Source organism: Strix uralensis, chromosome 7 (genome assembly GCF_047716275.1).
Source record: "Strix uralensis isolate ZFMK-TIS-50842 chromosome 7, bStrUra1, whole genome shotgun sequence".
NCBI classification, from domain to species: Eukaryota; Metazoa; Chordata; class Aves; order Strigiformes; family Strigidae; genus Strix; species Strix uralensis.
This window is the reverse complement of record NC_133978.1, coordinates 8295742-8318427: the sequence shown is the minus strand read 5'-3', so window position 1 is coordinate 8318427 and position 22686 is coordinate 8295742. Positions and strand designations below refer to the sequence as shown.

The following is a 22686-nucleotide window of genomic DNA, read 5'->3' as shown; positions in this document are numbered from 1 at the left end:
CTATTTTCTTTTTTCCTTCCCTCCACCGCCCGCCGCCCCCCAAGATGGAGCCGCCGCCGCGCAGCGCTCGCGGAGCCAGGGGCGGGGCAGGGGATGCAGCTCGCGGGCGGTTTGGCTGCCAGCGCCCGCCCCCTGGCGGCTGCCCGGCGCCCTGCCCCGGCCGCGGGGCGGCCCCGCCCCCTGCCCCGCCCTGCCCGCCGCCGCCCGGGGTTTGGGGCGGGGCGCGGGGTTTTGGCGGGAAGTGGCGCAGCGTCAGCGGGGAGCGGAGGGGCGCGCGGAGGGAGCAGGGCTGAGGGGGAGCAGGGCTGAGGGGGAGCAGGGCTGAGGGGGAGCAGGGCTGAGGGGGAGCGCGGAGGGGACAGCGCTGAGGGAGCAGCGCTGAGGAGAGCGCGGACGGGCAGCGCTGAGGGGGAGCAGCGCTGAGGGGGAGCGCGGAGGGGACAGCGCTGAGGGGGAGCAGCGCTGAGGAGAGCGCGGACGGGCAGCGCTGAGGGGGAGCGGGCGGACACCCAGCGCGGAGCCAGCGCCCGGCTCAGCCGGCGGAAAGAGTCCCGCGCCGGAACTCTGGTCTGTGTTTTATACCGGACAGAAGTAAAAACTTCCGTGGGCTATTATTTCTAAGTGTCTCACCAAGAACCAATTTTAAACACGTGTCCAGACACCGACTTCTATTCCTAGACTTCTCTTTACCACAGAAACCACCCTTGTCTCGGAACACAGAGAGATTATTCCCGTTGAATACAGCCAGAGTACGCTTTGCAAAAAGAAATGGTAATTACCCCATCTCTGGCTGTATCTCCACAAAAAGAGAAACCAAAGAAAGGCAACTGGGAAGCAACGCGCAGTCTCTTGAGAATAAAATCTGCAGACTGCACCACCAGCTGCTACTTACAATGACAGCTGAAACCAAAATATCAAAGTGTTGGGTTTCACATTTTGGTTTTATATAAAGGGAAAAGAGGATCTTGTGACCTCTTCCTCTGAGAGCATTTTCAGGCACTCTGGCCATGAAGTCCTTCCTACTCTCCCGTCAGCAGCAGCAGCTCTTTAGTAGCAGCTCTCTCCAATTCCTGTTGAGCTGCTTTCGGTGGTGGGGTCTGCACCCCTTCTAAGCTGCCTTTCCCACAAAAGGTTGGGTCGGATGGTCTTTTGAGGTCCCTTCCAAGCCGGGCTCTTCTGTGGTTCCATGAAAGCAGGCTCGCTAGCAAAATAGATGCAGAAAAGCAAGTACAGCCACAACAACAGCTAAGAAAGTCCCTTACTGAAGGGGAATAAAAATACAGTAGAAGACAAAATCAATCAGTCAAACTGTTCAAAAGCAATCAGAGCGGTAGTGTAGCTGCTGCAAACCAAACCAGGTATAGGCTGGATGGTACTTGCCAGACATTTCTGCCTGAGTATGTGGCCCGTGGAGTTCAACTGTATAAAAAGAAGTTCACTGCTCCCTAAAGACTCAGAGCTGTGGCCACCTTTTCCTCCACCTCCTTTCTCTCCCATGTTTGTTTTACCAGAAGTAACCTAAACTTACCCAGGCTTTTTGTCTTGTAATCATCTGAAGTGTTCCCTCAGGTCCATTTGCTGCAGGAGTTATGGTATTATTGGGATCAAACAATATGAAATCCTTAGAGCTGTGAAAATACAGGATTTCCTGCCTCAGAGCTACTAAACCGTACTCTTTAATTCCACTAAGGAAGCACAGAGCTACGATAAAACCACATGCACAGGGACTGGAAAAAGGAACAGCCACCTGTGTCGAGAATATATTCTATTGGTATGGTTGGAAGGTACCAGAAATGCTCACTTTGAAACGTAACAGTAAAAATCCTTCAGTCTACCACTTAGCCTTAGAAAGGCCCACATTTAAAATGCAACTGTTTGCATGCAACACATCAGGTAAAACATGTCTTCAATTTGCTGTGAGGCAAGATTTTCCTACTAGCTATATATAGATCTTAACTTCCTTTTCAAAACCTACGAGAACAAATGAAAAAAGTACAGAGCTGCTAACGCTACAGATCATTTGCTCCTTGGTCGGAGTTTCCTAGGCCGCCCTGCTGAGATGGAAAGAAAGGGACGTGGCAGTGGACACGGCCTCAGAGGAGCCCCCACGCCACCAAGTGCTCCCCTGCCCTCCTGGGGCACGCGTATCATGGGAACACAAAGGCGGAGAAGGAGAAGCGGCACTCCTGCTAACAAAGCGCAAGTCAAAAGGTGGAAAGCAGGAGCCCAGCGGAGAGCTGACATTGTTTAGAGGCAGAGCTGGGGGTTAGGAGGGGAAAGCACAGCAAAGCCTTACGCCGGGAGTCTCAACAGGGAGAGGCAGCTCGTCCAGCGCGGATGTGGGGGAGAGCACAAACATCCTGCTCAGGAAGGCAGCAGGACAGGGCGATGCTGGCTGTGGAAGGAGGAAGGAAGGGAAATTCCCAGTTACGGGCACGGGGCGGGGAAGGCTGTCAGCCGTGAGAGCAGGAGAGGGCTTGACAGGATGTCACGGGAGAGGGTACGAACAAAATTACCACCTACCGAAAAGGTCAGAGAGCATGAGAACGTAGTGCTGATCAGATGGGGGTTCAGTTTACACACACAGATCTGAGCAATTTCTGTGAAGCTGGAAGAGTAGAATAAACAGATTTTAAAATCAGATTGTTATAACCCCCGTCTGACCTGCTAACAGGGACCACAGTTTCACTCCCAGCAATTCCAGCAATCCAGTAACTTCTGTCTCAGGCAAACCATATACAAAACCGTCCATCTGTGCTGAAATACTTCAGGTCATAGCAGCCCTGCTTTATTCTTTGTTAATTACTTACTTTGTTACCTCTGCAGTTACAATAGGAAGACAATTGCTGTGATCATTTACCGTGTGGCAGTGCGGTGGACGGAGGTGATGATAAGGAGCTGGAAAGGCGTGAGGGAAGGAGGGGGTGTGGAGAGCAGGGCTTGCAGTTTTGGTGACTTTGAGATGTGAGTTTTCAAAGCACAGAAGACAAGGGAGGAAGAGTTTCATGGAGAGCATAGCAGACCAAGACAGAGCTTGGTCTCAATGAGAAGGTAGCAGAAGATGACATGGTGTTTCATATTCTTGCTCCAGGAGTTGACAGTGTTCTTGCACTCAAACAGCTTCAGCTGATCTCATTGAATACTTTTGGCTGCATTAAAATAGTTGAGATTGTGGACCAGAAAACCTCAAGAGTCTTTAGAAAAGGAAGATGGGAAAAACATGCCTAGTAACGCCTCACAGAACACAAAAATGGTCAAGAGGGAAAAACGAACCTGAAAACAAACCACCTCCCTGCAAACCCCTCTTTCATCTCAGACATCAGCTATGAAAATCTCAGGTCATACGGGCAGCGAGCACGCCGCCAGCCCAGTTTCCTGCTCCGATTTCCTGTAGGGGAGCTGGGAGCTCCGCTTCATTCTGATGGAGCCAAGAAATCTTAAGATACTGAATAAGCTGAATTTGGTACACCAAATACTTAAAAAACAGAATTTTTGGCCTCTTTTAGTGGTATTTGGAGTAGCTGTTACCTTTAACAACTTCTTGTGGTCTGCTAATGCATGCAGCACGCGCCTTGCAGTGTCTTTTCAAGTTGACGGCAATAAATGCTTTACAGCACTCCCCGTCGCGCTCAGCTTGTGCCACGTTTTCCTTGTTCGCTTGCTTTTGGCTTCTTCCCCTCCCGTTAGTTACTGGGAGACACTGTCATTGTTGCGGGCAGTTTACGAGGCCGTCCCATCTGCAAGCGCAGCAGTTCCCAAAGTGAATCGCAAAATGCATCAGGTTATGTTTTTATGCATTGCAAATCCACCCAATATACCCGCTAACCAAAAAATTTTTGAACTACACATGTGGTGCAACTCCTGTATCAAGTCACTAAACTCTGCTGAACAAATCCGGTGGATAAACTCTACAGTGACTACAGTGACTATTTATGCAGTTCAAACTTATTTATCTTTGTGACGGAGGCAGCAAAGACCTACTTACCCCAGTGGCTGTGCAGCACGCCATGCAACACTGCAGCTCGCGCCCATGTTTTGCCTCTCCAAAATGACTTTTTGTCTCAAAATTCTGTCAGTCTCTCAGGCTCTTCTCTGGGAGGATTCTGGCTGCTTCACCCTCTGTTTCACGCACCCATTTTTGCAGATTAACAACTTCGTCGTACACTTAAGGATCCATCAGCAAAGGTGGCAGGAAAAAGGTCACAAAGAGAGAACTTTTAATAATCAGCCTCTGGCTCAGCAGCTCCTTCAGTTACCACCTGAGGCAGGAAGAACTTCCTCGTCCCAGGGGCAGAGGCAGGGATCCCCCCGCCCAGGTCTATAAGTGCTGCGGGGTGATGGGGCAGCCGCTGGTGTCCCACGGGGGCCCAAAGGCACCAAAGCTCAGAGCTGGAAGCGCTGGGCCCTGTCTGCTGCGCAGCCACTGGCCCAGAGGCACCCGAACACCGAGGAAGAGGGAGGGAGGGAGCCCGAGGCTTCGGGCAGGACAGACACAGCAATGCGACACTTCCCGATGGTGACCCAGGGGAAGCCAAGCGCTGCCCTTCAACCGCAGAGACACCCCAGCACAAGGAGGCAGCTGGGATGGCAGCAGCCATGGCCCAGGCCCGAACAACCGCTCTTTGTGTAGAAAACAGGGGAGGGGGGATATGACCATCCGCAGCAGGAAGGCAAATAACAGCAGCCTCAAGAAATTTCACAAATGTTAAAAGTACCTCACCAAAACTCAATCCGGGGGAAAAAATACTTGATTAAAATTCACTCATGTACATATCCTGAACTTAAATTAAAAAGAAGTATGCATGAGTGAAGGGCACTTGTCATTAAGCAAACGTACCCTGGCGGGATCTGCACCTCCAGCCCTGGGCCACGCGCAGCCTAAAGGAAGATCCTGCATGGAACCGGGTACGAAGCTGAGGATCAACTGCCAAGCACAGCAGCGTGAACCCCCAAGTATTTCTTTGCAACTTCAAATAAATTCCAAGTTTTCAAACCAACTAAATAAAGAACTCTACTTTTGGAATCAATAATTGCTTTCATGTTTTACCATTTCTTAAGGTAATTTATAAGGTTTTTTTTTTTTTTTTTGGTGACCCAAAACCTGGCCAGACTTTGTCAGAGTGGGAGCAGGAACCAGGCTGGTTGCTCCCCCCTTTTGGACGTGTGACAAGCCAGCCAACACCTGCAGCTTTGATATCAAATCTAAAACATTTGAATAGTTTTAATAATTTAAATCCATATACACTTTTAACTTTTCCAACTAATTCCAAGAACTGGAATTCTGCTCAACTGTCTTAACATTTATCATTATTGAATAAAAACAGATGCCCAGACTTTTTCTTTAAAACATCCATTACTTTGTGGTGTTACATGGACTGTAAAAAGCTGAGATGCTATAAAAAAATTGTTCTGTCCTTTCCCCCTTCACCCAAAGGAAGTGCTACATTATCAAAGACAGAACGTAAGTGATGTTCAAACTGTCTCATTCTCAAGGAGAGGCTCCTGCCGGCTCAGCCCCTCGAGCTGTGCTCCAACACCTCCCCCGGCAGTTTCGCCTCAAGCCCGGAGAGGGCAGCGCGGTGCGCGGCAGAGAGTCTGAGTGCCACAGCGGGAGCTGCACTCGCCCTTCCCGCCAGCCAAGGGCTCGGGCTGGCACACGTGGGCCACCGACATAAAAAACCAACACGACCAGACAACGTTTGATAAAGTCATTTTAATGGAAAATGTAAAACCCCTTTCAACTTCAATGTACAAAGCATGTGTAACACTTGCACTTTTAACAAATTAAAGCAAGCCAATGTTTTAAAAAAATACATCATTGAATGTATATATGTATATATTTACATAGCATATTAAGTTTAATATTTAGCTTTAAAAGTTCACATAAATTTTACCAAAATGAGACAATTTTTAAATAAATTACACCTTTTGAAAACGTTTAATTGTACACTGAATAGCTTCAATAAAATACTGAAGTGTCTGTATTTAATATCTACTTTATATACTTTATATTTTACAAAGTTTACAATTATTTGGCAGTAATTTTCAGATTATGACATGACTGCTGTGCGGACTCAGCAAGATCCCAAATGCAGGCAATAGCTGGTGTTTGTGTCCTACTCTCACAGTAACTGTCTCAATGTAGTGAAAAATATCTGAATTATTTTAGCAAACTGTACAAGTCACATTTACATTCGATCAACAATATAGCATAGAATTTTGTGTTTTTTTCCAAAAATAAATACATCATCTTAAATCTTTGACATTTCACAAACTTCATGTACATTATAATACAGGACAGCAGAATGCTGCTCAATTGTTTGCAAGTCTAACATGTAATCACAGTGGCTGTGATATGAAGCTCTACCGTTGCAGTGTCGTTAACAAGTAAATACGATGACTATGTTTTCTTGGCACTGATGGTTTGTGAAGCTTAAATTAGTGTGCATACTGTTCATGTATTAGAAAAAATAACCTCCATTTGATGTTAACACAAAAAAGCAGAGAGCGCTTAGTTTTCATCCATATCTTCCATTTCACCTTCATGAATCTTCAAAGCTCTCACCATTTCTTTAACCGCATGATACAAGATATTTTTAACCTGCAAGAACATGAGACACATTTTAGTGAGGCCTACGACTAAGGGACTCTGCAAAATAACTGTGTTTAGGACTGAGATGAAGACTAGTGGATGGAAAAAAAAAGGAAGGCTACATCAAGCCAGTGCAAAAGGAAACACCTTTTTACACGTTTTAAAACCGTAAGGTGAAATAAATAAAACCAGCAACTCGAGGGAGATTCATTTACACCCCTGGCATTCACGCTGCTGCTCATTGTTATTCTGTGTGAACAGCAGCGAGGAAGTAGCTCCACGCACTGCTCCGCATTTCAATGAGCCTGAGCACACCCTGCCTTCCCAACAGCTTCCAGAGCAGAATTCATTTCCTACCTGCAGTTTATCATCATAATTGATTTCTTCCTTTGACAGCCTCAGCTCCTGCGTCAAGTGAAAAGACTGTACAAGATGTTCTGGAGACACAAAGTCTTCAGTTACTTGAACGCAGCTGTGAAAATTTTGCACCTATCCAAAATAACAAGAAGAGACTGATAATTAGTATTTTGGGTTTTTTCTTTGGCAGAGATACCTGAGAAAAGAGTGGGCCTTGAGATCTCGTCAACCACAGGCTGGCTTATCAGACTAAAGGGCATCTTTATGTGTTTTATGTAGAGAGCAATTAAGCGTATTCGACTTATCTAAGTCAGCTGCTGGCAAAAGGTGCCCTTTGAACAATGCACATCTGCCTGTGCTCCGGCGCTGCTTCCAGCAGTCGGCTCTGACATGAATTCAGCACGCTCTGACGCCTTATTCCACGCAGTGACCAGCTGCCCAGGCACTGCTGCCGTGCACCGCTGCCGCACGGCCATTTCCACAGCACCGTGCAGGCGCCGAGGCCGCGGAGCGGCTGCCCAGCAGCCCTGCCCCGCGGGACCCGGCCCCTCGGGCCTCGCACACAGGCTGGAAGCTTGCGCTCTGCCAGGTACAACTTGCCACGTTCGCTGGGAACTAATTGCCAGTGGAAATATTTAAAAGCAAAAAAAAAAAACATGAACAAAGGGGCAGGTTCAAAGGGGAGGGAAAAAAGCACTTTCTTTTTTCCCTAAACACTACTTCTTACTGGTAAGAGGTAACTACTAAGAGAAGCGGACACCATCTTGTGCCACCCAGGTCGTACCCAGAGGGCAGGGGAAAGGGAAAAACGCTTCCTGGTTGTGACCTCACTACCCAACTCCTGTTTGTTCTCTTCAGAAACATACAGTACCAGATTTTTCACACCTAAACCCTTACAAATTAAACCATTTCTTCAGCATGTCAAAAGCCTCATTTCCCCAAATCCCCACAACTGCTCATAAAGTTGTGCAACGTCAATTCTGCACTTAAAAAGCCTGGGGGCTGGGGAGGGAGCACCTTTGCAATCCTAGCGAATAAACGGTCCCACCCTGCTCAGTACTGATGAAGATCTGTGTATTTTAAGCTTGAACCTAGCAAAATCTAGAGGTTTTTTTAATGCATACTGTAAAATTTCCATTGGGATACATGACATTCAAAAAACCTTTGGGGCCTACACAGCTGAGGTCACAGCACTTCATTTGAAAAATATTTACTTCAAAAACCCTGCGCGAGTCTGATCTTGTAAGACAGCTTGCCCCCTGACAGGTGAAATCCCAGAGGGTAACCCCTAGCTCTGCACTAGCGTTGTACACAGGGTTTCTGCGGACTCATAATCAAGGACAAAGCAGTGCCATTCCCTCCTGCAAATTAATCAAAAAAAGAGTAATTTCAGAGACGAAGAGGGTTGATTGACGCCAGACAATCTGCAAGCGGCAGAAAGCCAGAAGCAAGGAAACAGCTGCGCAAGTGCCACCGTGAGGGTCCCACCAGCACTCGGGGAATTCCCCAGAGCTCCGGCCAAAACACCTCTGTGCTGTGCAGCCGGGCTGTGGCTCCAGCCCCCTCTCTTCCCTTGCAGGCTTCTCACCTGTTTCAAGTCTCTACCTGCCCTTGTTTTCCTTTCCACCCCATGCAAATCCCACACCACTCTTCCACTTTCTCCTCACTGAGAAAAGGTTTTACTGACTCCCTCTCCCTCCCCTTTGCAGAAGGGGCAGTATTTGTTGCCCTCAGCTCTTTCATTCTGCCGTGCCTTAAACCTCCTTCGCTTCCAGGACCTGTCTTATCGGTGTGCCAGTCTTTGTGGGGAGGACAGATTTTACCCAGCCAGTCTGGTACTTCACATGGGAATGGCCCTGCTGACAGCCCATAGGCAGTTCTATTTATAATGTTTATAATACAAGCTGATAAAATGACACACACAAATAAATACGTTTAGCAACGATTCCCCTGAGGTTTGCGGGGTGAGGGATACAGCACTCCCACAACTGTGCCTGCTCCAGCTGAACCGAGAGAAGAGCTTCGCCCCCAGCCCACACAGAGCAGAGGTTTTCCAGCAGGGCCCAGGAGACGGGTGGAGCGCCGGAAAAGCCTCAGACCTGGTCTGGGACAGGGAAAGGTGAGCGGGCAGGGAGAAAAGGGCTGTCCATCCTCGCCCCACAGCCGTCTCAGCCATTTCCCTCACGGTTTCAGCTCTGGGGCCAGCGCTCAGCCCAGCAGCTCTGCATACACAACTCCCAGACCTTTATCCTACATCCTTATCGAAACATCACCAGGATGTCGCATTACCAGCAGCATGTTATTTTACAATATATAATCCTGCTGTTTAATCAAGATAATACCACTATAAAAAAACAACATTATAATAACCTGTTCCACTACGAACAAGTTTTGCATGCAGCCTGAATAACACATTTCAATCATCGACTCAAGTATTTCTAGCTTTTAATTTATCACTAAAATATTTTACAAATTCAGACTCACCAAATTAAAACCAGGGAGGACATCCCTAGATGACAACTGTGATACAGGATTACCCAGAGCAGAGCAGCAGAAAGAGTTAATCATTCAAAACCAGTAAAAAACCCCTTTTCTTAGCTGGGTTAGTTTCCAAGGAGAACTGTGGGCTTGCTGTTACAAGTGCCAGAGGGAGAGTATGGCCCAGACGTTAGCAAAGCAGGAGACACTTCTGAGCTCCCTTACTCATATAGCCAAGAAAGATACAGTCCTACAGTGCATCACTCATGGTACATTCAGGGAAGCAACTGCAAAGGAGACCAATGCTGTATCTATTTCTGGCTTTCCCCCATCCCTGGGACAACAATTCCCTCCACAAGAGATACTGACAAGGCTACTCTGACTGTCACAGCTCACAGCAGAAGCTCTCCCTCCCACCCCACCACTGGAACAGTTTGACTTCGCCTACTGGAATGATCACAAGGGGGATGTGAGTGCTGTCTGCAAGCACACAGGGAGGAGGGGGAAACCTGGGAAGCAAGAGGAATGCTTTATGCTACCATCAAATATTAAGAACAAGTTACTTTAAAAGCTAGACATGAATCCATAGAAGCTGGAAGAAAAGACACATAGAAGAAATACACAAAACCTCCTTCACGTTAGAGCAGTAAAATTCTAGACCAGCACGCCAGAAGCAGCAGTGTGGCAACAACCCTAACTGGCTCCAGGATGGAAGTGCCTGAGCTACACTACACAGCGACCGCAGGCAGCCGGGCTCCCTAACTCCATCCCTCAGCCCCATTTCCTCTGCTCCACAACATGAGCAAATAAAAATAAAAATGTTAATCTACCACCAAATTTAGTATCAACTCTCATTCAGTTTTAATCATTAAAGATTCATGACATGCATGTAAATCTGAAACAACATGTAAACTTAACCTGGTATGTATTCTTGTTCAGACTCATTTTTAAGTGTTTAAATGTGCTTTGTATATATGAAGTGCTGGTGCTGATCCCTAAGGTCAATATTTATACATCTCTATATAGAGAATACTATACACGTACATGAAAGAACACGATGCTTTCATTTCCTCCTACGTGGCAGATTCACAGGAACTTCTTACTGAAGATGAAAAGGTTCTCACAGCTTCACCCACTAAGGTTTAAAAACACCATGTTATTAACTCCTTGGTGCCAGAAGCTAGAACATTACCACTTCAAAAGCAATCTGGAGTTTAAAGCCAAGGAGATAAAGAGAAGAGTGGTCTTATTTTTGGTCCTTAAACCTATGAACTGCAGGGAAGCCTGGAACAATCCCACTACTTCACGTTTGATATTCTGTATGCCTTTCTATAATGCCACATGCTATATAAAACAAGTTTCCCAGTATGTTTGTTATTTTCTGCGGGTTCCCTTTTCACTCTCGTATCTGGGATATCTCCCTTGTTTCAAGAGATCAGAGTAAGGTTACTGGAGGATGCAATACAAATCTTATCAACTCTGGGAGTCCTAAGTGGCTTTAGCCTAACAGCAGCTAAGAATAACATCAATGCCAGACGTTCCTTCACCTTTGTGAAGCAACATCAAGCCCTGGAGACATTACAGGGAAAGGCAACCTACAACCACCCAAGATTTGGTCACCTGGGTTTGTTATTTTGTTTTTTGATTTCTTTTACCAGGAAACAAATCCACACAGATCATCCAGGGTTAACATACCACCATGTGAAACCCATCCAGAGACTCACTGGAATGCCAAAGTCTAGTCTGGGTAAGGTACCTGTAGCTTTCAATGCCCTAGGCACTGACAGAGCCAGAAGACAGATTAGACATAAAACCTGTCATCACCTCAACCCAGCCACTCTTCACAGAGAAAACCCTACTGCCCTGGTCACAGTGACATGGAAAGTCATTGCTTCCTCTCTGCCCAGAAGAGGTGGCGGTTGGAAGCTGATCTACAGATCAGAAACCGAATAGCATCTTCTTCAGAAAGGCCTGGCCTCGCTTGAACCCGGGTGGATATCAATGATAAATCTTTAACAGCAAGATGGTTTACAACCCCTACTGCAGGGTGGGGATGCTCCTCATTCCTTGATAGTTAGCTACCTAATTAGTGGTGCTTGACAGCTGGCAAGACAGCAAGAAAGCAGGCTCCATTTCCTGTTGAAACAGGAAAACATTCACGGAGTGAAGAAATAAATGAATCTACAACTGCCCAAAAACCATGTCTGAACAATTGTGCTTTGTTCCTCTTTTCACCAAGAAGCAGTTTGCAGACTGTGAGAAGAAAAAAAAAAACCCAAACAAAAAGAAGTAACAAACCCTACGTACTAGGAGAGGGCTGAAGCTTGCCGCACACACTCATACTGGTTCTCCAGAACTGCCCTACTGGCAGTACTTTTTGTTACACAGCTAAGAATGAAAACAGGCAGCTGCTGCAAAGGTGATACCACTCTTTCTGCTGGTAAGGAAAGCTGCTGAAAGGACAGTGATGACTCCCAGCGATTGAGGCACCTTCTGTGTAAAAAGGAACTTAATGTGGAGCAGAAAAACAACCTCCAAATCCTGTTACAGAAACATCTTGTTACACCCAAACTGTTTCTGCAATTCTCCTACAACTGAAGACAAAAACAATGACACCTGGCACCCAGGTATTTTTATCTGCTTGGGTTGCGCTCTCTGCCTCTCCTGGGTTAGGTTAAACTTTTGGTTTAGAAGAAAAAAAAATATTAACCTGACTTTGCCATAACTAACAACAGTTTATTTACAAATGTGCTAATGAAATGAAAAGCAGAAAGAAGTGGTTAATAATAGTCTGCTCATTTTTCATTTTAAAGGAAAATGTAATAGTATTCTCTCAAGTGTTCAAGTTGCTCTGTGTTAGTACTGGGCTAGTCATCTATACAAGCAGATGTCCCTTATTATACATACCTATATACTCATAGCTACCAGTAAGAAAATAAAATCTAATTTGAGTACAGACGTAGTTGTGTCTTTGAAAAAAAGTTATATATTGTATTTATGTTATTTAATCCTGTGTGTCTTTAAACTGATGTACATTACCTGATGAAGTGCTCCTGCTGGTAGAATAACAGCATCACCAAGAAACTGAATAACCGTACAGGTTTTTACTCCGTATTCTTCGAGAAGTCTTTGGCGAAGCTTTTTGTTCACGTACCAACTCTGATCGCGTATTGGATCATGCTCTGGTAAAACTTCTAAGCCTTGCTCTTTTGCTATCTGTAAGTACAGAAAAGATCCCAAGTCACTTTCAAAAGAAGCTGAACCTTCTGCTGGTAAGTTGTAAGTACACCTAACTTACAAAGCAACACTACTGTGTTCCCAGTACCCCGATGAGAATTTTAGTTAGGGATTCAAAAGAATCTCAAAGGAAGCGGGAAGTCCCACTGAAGACATCTGCAGAACTCCCACTCCAAAATGCAGAGCTTTAAAGAACTCAGCACAGTAAGTAACACACCCTCTGTGACTTCTTATATCAAGAACATAAAATCTGACCTCAGGAGTTCCTATGCTGCCAATTCCTCAAGCTTACAACCTTCTGTGTTGACACAGACATGCAACACCACAACCTCAGCTCAGGAAAAAAACAGCAGATAAAACTAAGGGTCATACGGTCCTGGGCAACCTGCTCTAGGTGACCCTGCTTCAGCACGGGGCTGGATGAAAGGACCTCAAGAGGTGCCCTTCCAATCTCAACCACTCTGTGATAAGTTGTTATCTTCCTACCATCCCATCAAGGAACTCAGAAAAAATCATGGACATAAAAAAATACTTCCTGACAACGGTAGACTTAACTGCAACAACTACTTCTCATCAAGTTAACCACGGGGGAACACATACGACCCTTAATCAATTGTTAATTCATCAATCATAGTGACTAAAGGAAAAATGTGGCTAAAAATGAAAATCACATATCCAATCCATCTGTCATGACTCAGGAGACAACTATCTCATTAAAACCAGATTTTTATTCATATTGGTATTAAATGTATCTAATAATGCGATGCAGAGCTTGAAGATATTCTTGTGTATATTATCACCTTTCTTCTGTACTAACGAGATACTGAGATTCTATTTCTTATCAGCAGGCAAAGTGATCCCAAGGTCTAGTCATTAATTAATCTCCAGTTCAGTAGTTTCAAAAATACCACCACACCAACAATACAAGGCAGTACACAATTCATTTTGGATACCATGGCAGGCTGTGGCAGCAAATGACAAACTTTGTTACATGGCATCTTAAGTGCTTCTGTTTTAAACTTGCTGCTCAAAAAGTTTCACAATATCCCTTAATTGCTCCGGAAGAAGAAACACTGAATACTCCTCATTGTCCACCTGTTTTCTTGCGTTCGTGATTTTGTTCGCAACTTCTCTTTCCAAACTGAGGAGCCACCATCTACTTTACAAGCATCTGCTTTTTGAGCGAACAGAAAAGCCTCGCTGTGTAACTCGTCATCTCCTGGAATTAGCTGTACTTTATTTACTAGTGCTTATTTTTCCCCACAGTCCATCTTACCAAAGAGCAAATGTTTGAGTCACCAGAGGACAGCTGCCTTGGGACTGAAACAATGCCTGATTGTCCAAGAGAATCTTTAACGCTAAATTTTTTAGGCTCTTCCTGCTCGCAGCAGACACCTTGGCCTCCAGCCTGTTTATGGACCCCTTTGGTTTAGTCAGTTAAAACTCATCTGATTTTTTTCCCCACAGTAGAAGACAGAGAAGGCTTTTTCCTCCAGTAACCACTTCAGTGATATTTTGGTATTTCTATGTCATCCGTCAAGACTGCCTTCTAGAACACGAAAACATGCTAAAGACAGGGCACAGAAAACTGCTTCCAAGATGGTATCTCTAAATTTAACGACAACTATCAATGGCCCAGCGGTGGATATTCATCCTACATGGTAAGTAACAACCTGAAAGGTTCTGATGTGGCTCTAGCTTCTTCATCACATGCTGCTGAAGGAAGACCTGCACCGTAGCTAACGCTGAAGAAGTCTGCTGCTCTTTGGTACGTTATCCCCCACCACACTCATCTTCACTAAGAACCAAGAAATATTCTTTGAGCTGACGTGTCACAGAGACCTTACGAAGACTGGTGGCTGTGGGGTTGCAAGGTCAGGGTTTTTGCATGGGACCAGTCACAAAAATTTCAGCATCTGATTATCCTACAAATTACCCTTTGTATTAGAGAAGATCAAGAATAGATCTCCATGACCTCCTAAGTGTTCAGAGTTTGCAGGCTACCTGTAACTCTTAAGAAGTAAATAGATACCATGTTACATTCTTTGATTTTAGATTATGTAGCAGATCAATTATAACTTCTGTGCTATAAAGGGAAGAATTTTGCTTCCCTCTCTTCCCTAAGCATAGGGGTGGGGTCTGTGGTTTCTGCCAGCCCCCTTTGATTTACCAGTTACTTAGATCATATTTATAAAATATGTATTATAAAATCTAACCTTCTGCAGAAACTCCCTTATCTTGTCAGCATCTTTGCCAGCATAAATGTGCCATAAAGCACCAGGTAATTCACTTGAATCTTTCAACCGCTTCCTTAAAAGGTCATCCAAATCTTCCTCTTCAAACTTCTTCAAAACTCCTAAGATACAACAAATATACTTTTTTAAAGTGAGACGAAGGAAAAACTGAAACTAAACACCTTCTTTTCGTATTTTTTGTGTGAGACTGAATACAACAGAAGTCCCCAGGTGATCTTTTTGTTTGGTGTTTGTAATTAGTTTCTAGAATATGAATCCCATAAATACCTTAAAAACAATGTTTAATATTTAAACTTTTTTACATTTTTGAATTTGATGGAACACGTTCTCCTACCTGAAATAAACAAGCAGGGCTTGCACCAAAACATGAAAAGATGTTTTCCTGCAGTCAGCAAAAGCAGTGTTTTGCACGCTGTTCTGCTGCAGCTAGTAAAAAAGCTAAAGCTCTCCCAATATGCTCAAGTTTTGCTGCTATTAACTCAGTGCATATGCAACTGAAAACAAAGCAAATGAAAGACAGCAAACCTTACTGCAGCTCTATCAGTCACACCCAAAATCTACATTTGCTGATTATGGAGTAAGAGAACAAAAGAGTAAGGGGGAAGAAACAGAACTATTTCAGTGATTTAAAGACTGTTTCACATAAGCAAGAAACCTAATACAGACAACTAACATACACCAATTTAAACTCTCTGGTGCTGAAAAATTACATTACAGTCCAAATTCAATAGAGCAAACACAGTGCATCCAGAGGGAGCAGAATAAACAGAAGGTTTGGCAAATACATCATCCTGACATAATTGTTAGCACTACCACAGCTTCCAGAGAAAATCCTTCATCCTGCACTTTCATTAGCTCTGCCAGCCCCAGCACAGGAATCGCACATCAATTATAGGTAATGGCAAAAAAAGTGGAAAGAGTTTGAAATACCATTTCATAATTCATGAACTGCAGTGTACTTTATGCAGAGTTAACGGGTGTGCAAATTCTTGAAACAAAGAATCTCCCAGGTTTAAGCAAGTTACTTATGGAGATCCTTCATCTGCTCCAGAAGAACAGTGTCAGTTTTCAAAGCGGCAGATCATTCAGTCCATCTACACCTCTTACAATGAACTTCCCTTTACCTGATTTGGAAAGTACTCCATTTCCTTTCGCTATGCCAACATAAACAAGGATGTTCACGACATCAGAAACTTCAATATGGAGATTTGTGGTTCCTATATCATGGTCTTTAGTAGCAGCCACACCTATATTACAAGATAAAATTAAGATTTGTTGTATTGCATATTCACCTTCAAATAGAAACGTGCAACAGCTGAGAAGAAATTTCTGAAAGTACACTAAGTGTCACAGAAAAGCATTTTATGTACAGACAGGCTTTAATGTGGAAATACTGAGATACACCAACTAGAAACATGCTTTTGTTTTGCTTGCTAAACAAGAAAATGTTACTTTTAAACAGAGACCTTGAGATATCTCTGAGCCCAGGTAACTGTCCCTACACATCAGTTGTGTCAGAACAGAATACATTTCAGCAGAACAATCAAAGACATTTCCTGACCACTACGTTCCTTCTCAGCCTTTCAGGTTGTTCAGGGCAGAATGCAAGGACAGTGAATACACAAGGTTATGAAATCAAATGTGTCACTTTTATGCCTGGCTGCAAGCCAAGTTCTTCATAAAAAAAAACCAACCACCAAACCCAAGCAAAAAGAAAAATGAATTTTAGTTCTAAGAGGTGAAAACATACATGCTTAAGTCAAAAGGACATTTCAGAACACCAAGCCTCACAGCAGTACTACATGGAAGTGTCATTAATGACTTAGTTCTTCAGACCCATGCCTTGATCACCAATATATTTATTTCAAAGGACATCTGGAGAACTTTTTAAATCAAAGCCATCATGCCACAAATTACAACTAATTTCTTGTCTATTACAACAATTTGTAAAACAGAGTTGAACAAATTTGTTTGCAAAAGAAGGAGCAGCTGGAAAAGGTCTGAGGGAAACAACCTTTTCTAAACAGGTTTGAGTGTACAGCATACAGTACAAATTATGAGAAGCTGAGATTTACTTATAACCAGGATTATGAACACAGTAGTATTTCATGAAGTATTTTGTCATACAGCATTATTAAAGACAAGATCTGTCTTTGTGTTTAAAAGTAGCTAACCATTTATATTCTTCGGAAGACCATAACAGCACAAGAAGAGAAGAAAGAAACGCAGAGGCAAATAAGCTCTCATGCCTGAGGTGCATCTACTGTTAATATGCAAGTCAGCCAAGTATTTCTCCCACATTCAGTGAACAATTACCCTCCAAGCAAGCTCAGCTTTCTATCAAGCATTATAACCTGTGATATTCTACACTTTTAAGGGAAGATGTAACTGCTACACTTCCAGGGCACACTCACCATATGCACTGCATAGTCTAGGTCCCAGATCTGGACGGACGAAAAATCCTGGCAGATGGGAAGCCAAGTTTAGTTTTCCTTCTGGACTACAATATTCCGGCAAGGGTAAACTTTTTAGTAAGTCTTCATATCTGGAGGAGAAAAGAAGAACGAAGAAGGAGAAAGGAGAAAGAATAATGTAATTGACTTTGTGTCATTAAATAGAGAGCAAAAAACCAACATGGAGGTTGACTTGAGATAAAACTCTCATACCTTGCTGGCATCATAGCCTTGAAATCTTCACCAGAAGGCCAATCTTTCAGTTTCAATAGAGCTGTTTCCCCATTTTTTATCTTCTGCCGTTCTGCAAGTAACATAGAAATTACTAAAAACTAATACACTGTAGGTGTTTTATTTTATTCAACTAAAACACATAACTGAGTTCCTAACCTGTCTATAAAGATTTCAGCCATAAAACAGGAGAGAATTAATTTTGAGACTCAAGAATGATACAAAACAAACTCAACTAGTTGAGGAACAATGACATTTATTTGTTTTTTTAGTCAGACCTAACTAGTATATTGAGTGCATCTTTAATTCTGCAAAGGTAGAAAATGCAAGTTTCCATCACATTCTGGGCAAACAGATTACCTAGTGCTTTGTTTTTAAATTAAAGTTTCTTCAAAGCCTCAAGATCCATAAAGAATATTTTTAACTGCAGTTTCTAACACTGACCACGTTCAGAATCAATGAAATAATACATTTAAAGTAACGTACTTGAAACATCTTCAAAACCATCCCAGAACTCCTTGACATTGGTGTTTGAAATAATACTGTCTTTGCAATTCAAGATATCAGCTTGCTGGTTTCCAAAATCTAGACTAATTGACTCCGCTTTCCACAGGCTGAAGTTCATTTTCTTATGCATACCAGACACTAAAACAGGCTGTAAACAATAAAATGAAATAAAAAAAAGAAAAAAAATCAGTACTTATCCTTTCGTAAGCAAGCACCTCCCCTTCAATTAAACTGGAGTACAAATGCATCTCAAACACATACTGAAGACCTTGGCCCTACTAAGCTGTTAACACTTCCTCCAATTCCTCTTTGGAATTTGAATTTCTGTAACAGTACTTTCTTATTTATTATTAGCAGTTAACTGAAGTTGACACTACACAAGGTTCGTATGTGGGCTGCACCTGACAAGCTTTTGCCCACTGCTAACACTACATTTTCAAACATGGAGTTAGGCAAATCTGTCCTTTAACACAACTCCCCCAGAGTTCACACTGAGGTCACTTTACAGACCGAACAGCTCAATACCTACCCTTCCTTGTTTCCAGCACTCTTTGAAGAGCTTCCAGTTGTTGTTGTTTTTATGGTCTCTGAGCCACAAAACATGCTTATCACAGATCCATGAATACTGAATATCACTGTACCGTTTACTGCAGTCATCCTGAACACATTTTCTATCATCCTTTGGCTCATCTTTTATTTCAGATTTTACATTTATCTTTGGTGCTCTATTTGGTGGAATCTTGTTTTCTACTACTGAAGCAATTATGTCATCAAGAATGTTTGGCATAGTCCTTCCACTCTTGCCACTCTATTAGAAAACAAACAGATGTATGCTTAAACAATCTAAAAGCAAATAAAGTTACTGTCGTCCTGCTGCAAAAGGAATTGCAACATTTCATTACCAATTAAAGGTTGCAGTTATCCACTTTCTTTGTAGAAAACTGCATGCATTCTTACACGGAAAAAATTAGAAATACACAGTTATTACAAAACTCAATATATTAGACTCCTCTGCTTTGTCAGGTTAAGGCTTTATCTAACTTCATAGACATTTTCTTCATAGTGTGTATCAATTATGACTATATACACATACACAAATATATATGTAAAAATGTTAATGCAAATACGTGTCCGTCTGCATATGAAGTTTTAATTATAAATGAGTATTTAAAGCAATACAGCTATCAGCCTGCTCTAACTAAAATGTACCAAAACAAATTATAGAGCTTTTCAAATCCTGATATAAAAAACATGTCTTGTAAACACTTACTGCTGTTCCTGTAGAGTAAACCGGAGCAAAAGCAATACCAGCATCTGTAGAACCTAGACGCAGTTTGCCTGCTGTTGTAGTTAATAAATCTCGTAAGGTTGAGCCCTGCTCATTGTTCTGGGATGCAGGAGGGGAGCTTTTACAGTTTTGGGACTCCAAATTATCCTGGTCTTTCTCTTCCTTTGAATGCTTTCCAGAAGGACATTCTTTGTTCTCTAAAACAAAAATAATAATTGGAAGTTTACACTATTGTATCACAATACAGACAGAGGAACAGCATTGGTATCCTGCATTTTATAGTGGTGATAACATACTGTAGCACTAGCACTTTATTCACCTGAAAACACACCAGAGGATGAACTAGATCCTTCAAAATGCAGTCAAACAGTGTGACCATGAAAAGGCCTTCCTCAGCACCTCAGACATGCAGCTGAGTGAGTACCTGTCACAAATGAGAGACGCTGTAGCTGGAAATACTGCCACATTACACATGCATTCCACTAGTGGCTCCTCTGGGAACAGATTCTGATGCCACCAGGAGAAGGCATTGCAGTTTCAAGATGAAAATTAAAGGGGTAAAGAACATCATCTTTCCTTTTTGTTGAACAGAAAACTGTGTCAATTTTTCCTATTTAATTCAATTACGTATCACTGGTGCCCCCAGAGTCATGGACGTGATATGGCAATTTCAAACATATACCTTTCTTTTCTTCCCTGGCTTTCTGCTCTGCCAGATCAGCTAACCAATGCAGCGGTGACTGGGATTCAGGAGGTGTTAACTTGCTGTCTGAGCTTACGTCACTCCTTGGACTTGTATTACCATTTGTCTCAGACTTTTGAGGAGTATTTTGCTGTTGAGACTCAGGCATGCACAGAGAAATTTTATTACTGTGGTTAAGGACGTTCTGCAAAACCTGTAAAGAACAAATTTATTTTTAAGTATGTAACTGTTTTAACGTACTTCAAAGACAAGGCTAGCATTTAACCATTGTATATGCAAATTAAAATGCAACTGGTACTAATCACATATAAAAATCCACAAGAATCAGTACACCTGAACAAACAGTGATGTATACACACATTTTAGACTCACCTGAGACACACCATTCATTGCAGGGAGCTTGCCAGCTTGGGTGCTCTGCTTGCTGGTACATTGACAATGGGATTTAATTTCAAATTTTTCTCTAATACTGTGCATAGCATCTAAAAGATCTGTCAAAACTAGAAGACAATTAAGAAGAAAACCATCAGCAGCTCCAATCTGTGACCCTCTTTACAATACACAGTGATGGTAAAATACTATCTGTAGATCTTTCCAAAATTTAAACTATTAAGAACACTAAATTTAACACTCAAAAATACTGTAACAAGACTGTCCAGTTTACCTTAAAGCTTGTGCAGAAAGAAACAAGGTCTTTAATTAAATAATTGAACCCTACTCCTCTGCATAATCTAACCTTCACTCTACATTCCCATTGCATGGCACACAACAACCAAGCCAGTCATTCATCATTTACTCCTCATTGTTCAATGGGTGCATCATTGCTTCATGTAATAAAACCGTCAAAGTACAGACTGAATGAGCCACGTCTTGACAAAAAAATTAGTATGTGATCATGTAATTTAAGGCTGTTTGGTAATGGGTATGAATAGAAGAACAAAACCGAGGTTATGTAGGCAGTCTTCACTGTGGTGTTTCCAGATGAGTGGTTCACTTCACAATTTAAAATTAAAACCAGTTTCAGTCTGGGACCTGTTCTGGGGAATGTCACAATATGAATTTATTATGGAATCCAACCAACCTTCATTTCTACCTGAACTAACATGCAACAACCCATAAAATAATGACTGGGTCTGTATTTCCAACATAAAATAACTTGGCAATTTACTTAACAAGTTTAAGGGCACATTTGAGTTTTCTGTTCTCTGCTCTGCATCAATGCTGCCAGAGATCACAAGTAAAGTTGCACTAACAGCAACCACATCTAACTGCACTGCTGCCTAAAACTTAATTGGTTTTAAGAAAAATTCTGAATTTAGCTGGTTTTAGGATTACTGCTTAGTTTTTCATTTATCACAAGCTCCTTCACCACACTTTGTTTTAAGATGCTCAATCAGATGTTCAACCAAAACCACACATGAACCTTTTTTTTTTTGGGGGGTGTGGCGGGTGGGACAGAAAACGGTGAAAAACAAATCCTCCCAAAATCTGTTGTCATATAATGCTCCTCAGCAGTAGTATTCTAAGATTTTCTTCTAACAGCTAAGGTCAGATTTATTAAGTGTATTCTGGCTGTTTTAGTCTGCTCTGAAAAGGTACAGAACAGTCACAACAAACACCATGCATTTCTTCACTGCCTGCCCCAAAACCCCTTCAGACATCTGTCACCATACTCCTCTTTCTCTCTTCATCATCTGTGCCCCTTGCTGTTAACTGCCCAGAACCACTTGCCTTCCTGTAATGATTTGACACCATTTGCAGATTTTTAAATGGAAAACGAGAAGTCTCAAGAAGCAACTGGCCCCTCTTCAAAGAAAGGCCTGGATAAAAACACCTCCTGCTTGTTCGCAGGTGGTCTTACCAGAGCCTGGAATAATCTGTGTTGGCATCAGGTGTTTGTGATCATGAGGCTGTCCCTTCACACACTTCATCCAGGCATATAACTCCTTATCTGCAAAATAACATTGCCAATTGTTTTACTTTACTCGCAGTGGTACACAGACAGAGCTAACTAGTATTTTTCATATTTGTTCTAGTCAGAAATGGTTTTCTACACATACTGTAAGTCTTCTGTCCTGGTACCCTGTGTGGCAAAGATTTGTATGTTACAGCTTCTTTTCACAGTAAGAGTTTTAACAATACTGAAATTGGAAATAGCTGCATCTGTAACACAGACCCTTGCCAATAACATCAAAGTTTTGAAGTATATTCCCTTTATCACATTTAGCAAGTCGCCAATTTAGCATAAGCCAAAATCCTTTACAGTTCCTATTGAGGCAGTGAGACTCCCTTGATGAATTCTAGCATGGAAAAAGACACAGTTAGGCTGCAATTGTATGGTTAATTTTATTTGACACAATCTGTGCTCCAACTAAAAGTGGCTGTCTTCAACCAGCGAGGGCCAAACAAGCCAAAAAGATGAACCTGTAACCGAACTAATTCTCTTGATTTGGCCTACCATGCAGCTGCACCGAAGTTACTGCTGGCACACAGGAGAGAGAAGTTGCATCATGGATTTATGTCGGATTAAAGCAGCCATGAAACCACAAGTCTGTATGTACTGGTTGAAAATCGTTTGTGGCAGC

At 42.8% G+C, this 22686-nt stretch overlaps 1 protein-coding gene across 12 annotated transcripts in view; it reads right to left on the bottom strand.

Moving 5' to 3' along the window:
- Positions 1 to 5698: 5698 nt before the first annotated feature.
- The window catches only part of JMJD1C (jumonji domain containing 1C), a 165124-nt gene continuing 148136 nt past the window's right edge, over positions 5699 to 22686 (bottom strand). For 11 of the 12 annotated variants that reach the window (XM_074874317.1, XM_074874312.1, XM_074874313.1 and 8 more), the window contains 13 exons: positions 21963 to 22052; positions 20474 to 20601; positions 20081 to 20294; positions 19381 to 19595; positions 18640 to 18918; positions 18090 to 18258; positions 17586 to 17676; positions 17334 to 17464; positions 16044 to 16166; positions 14881 to 15020; positions 12467 to 12643; positions 6950 to 7081; positions 5699 to 6601 (listed from right to left, as the gene is read on the bottom strand). In XM_074874317.1, the coding sequence (XP_074730418.1) occupies positions 6512 to 6601; positions 6950 to 7081; positions 12467 to 12643; positions 14881 to 15020; positions 16044 to 16166; positions 17334 to 17464; positions 17586 to 17676; positions 18090 to 18258; positions 18640 to 18918; positions 19381 to 19595; positions 20081 to 20294; positions 20474 to 20601; positions 21963 to 22052 (1979 nt within the window). In that variant the 3' untranslated portion in view covers positions 5699 to 6511. Of the gene's footprint in view, positions 6602 to 6949; positions 7082 to 12466; positions 12644 to 14880; positions 15021 to 16043; positions 16167 to 17333; positions 17465 to 17585; positions 17677 to 18089; positions 18259 to 18639; positions 18919 to 19380; positions 19596 to 19717; positions 19823 to 20080; positions 20295 to 20473; positions 20602 to 21962; positions 22053 to 22686 lie in introns of those variants that run through there. The other variant, XR_012629595.1, reaches the window with a different exon arrangement.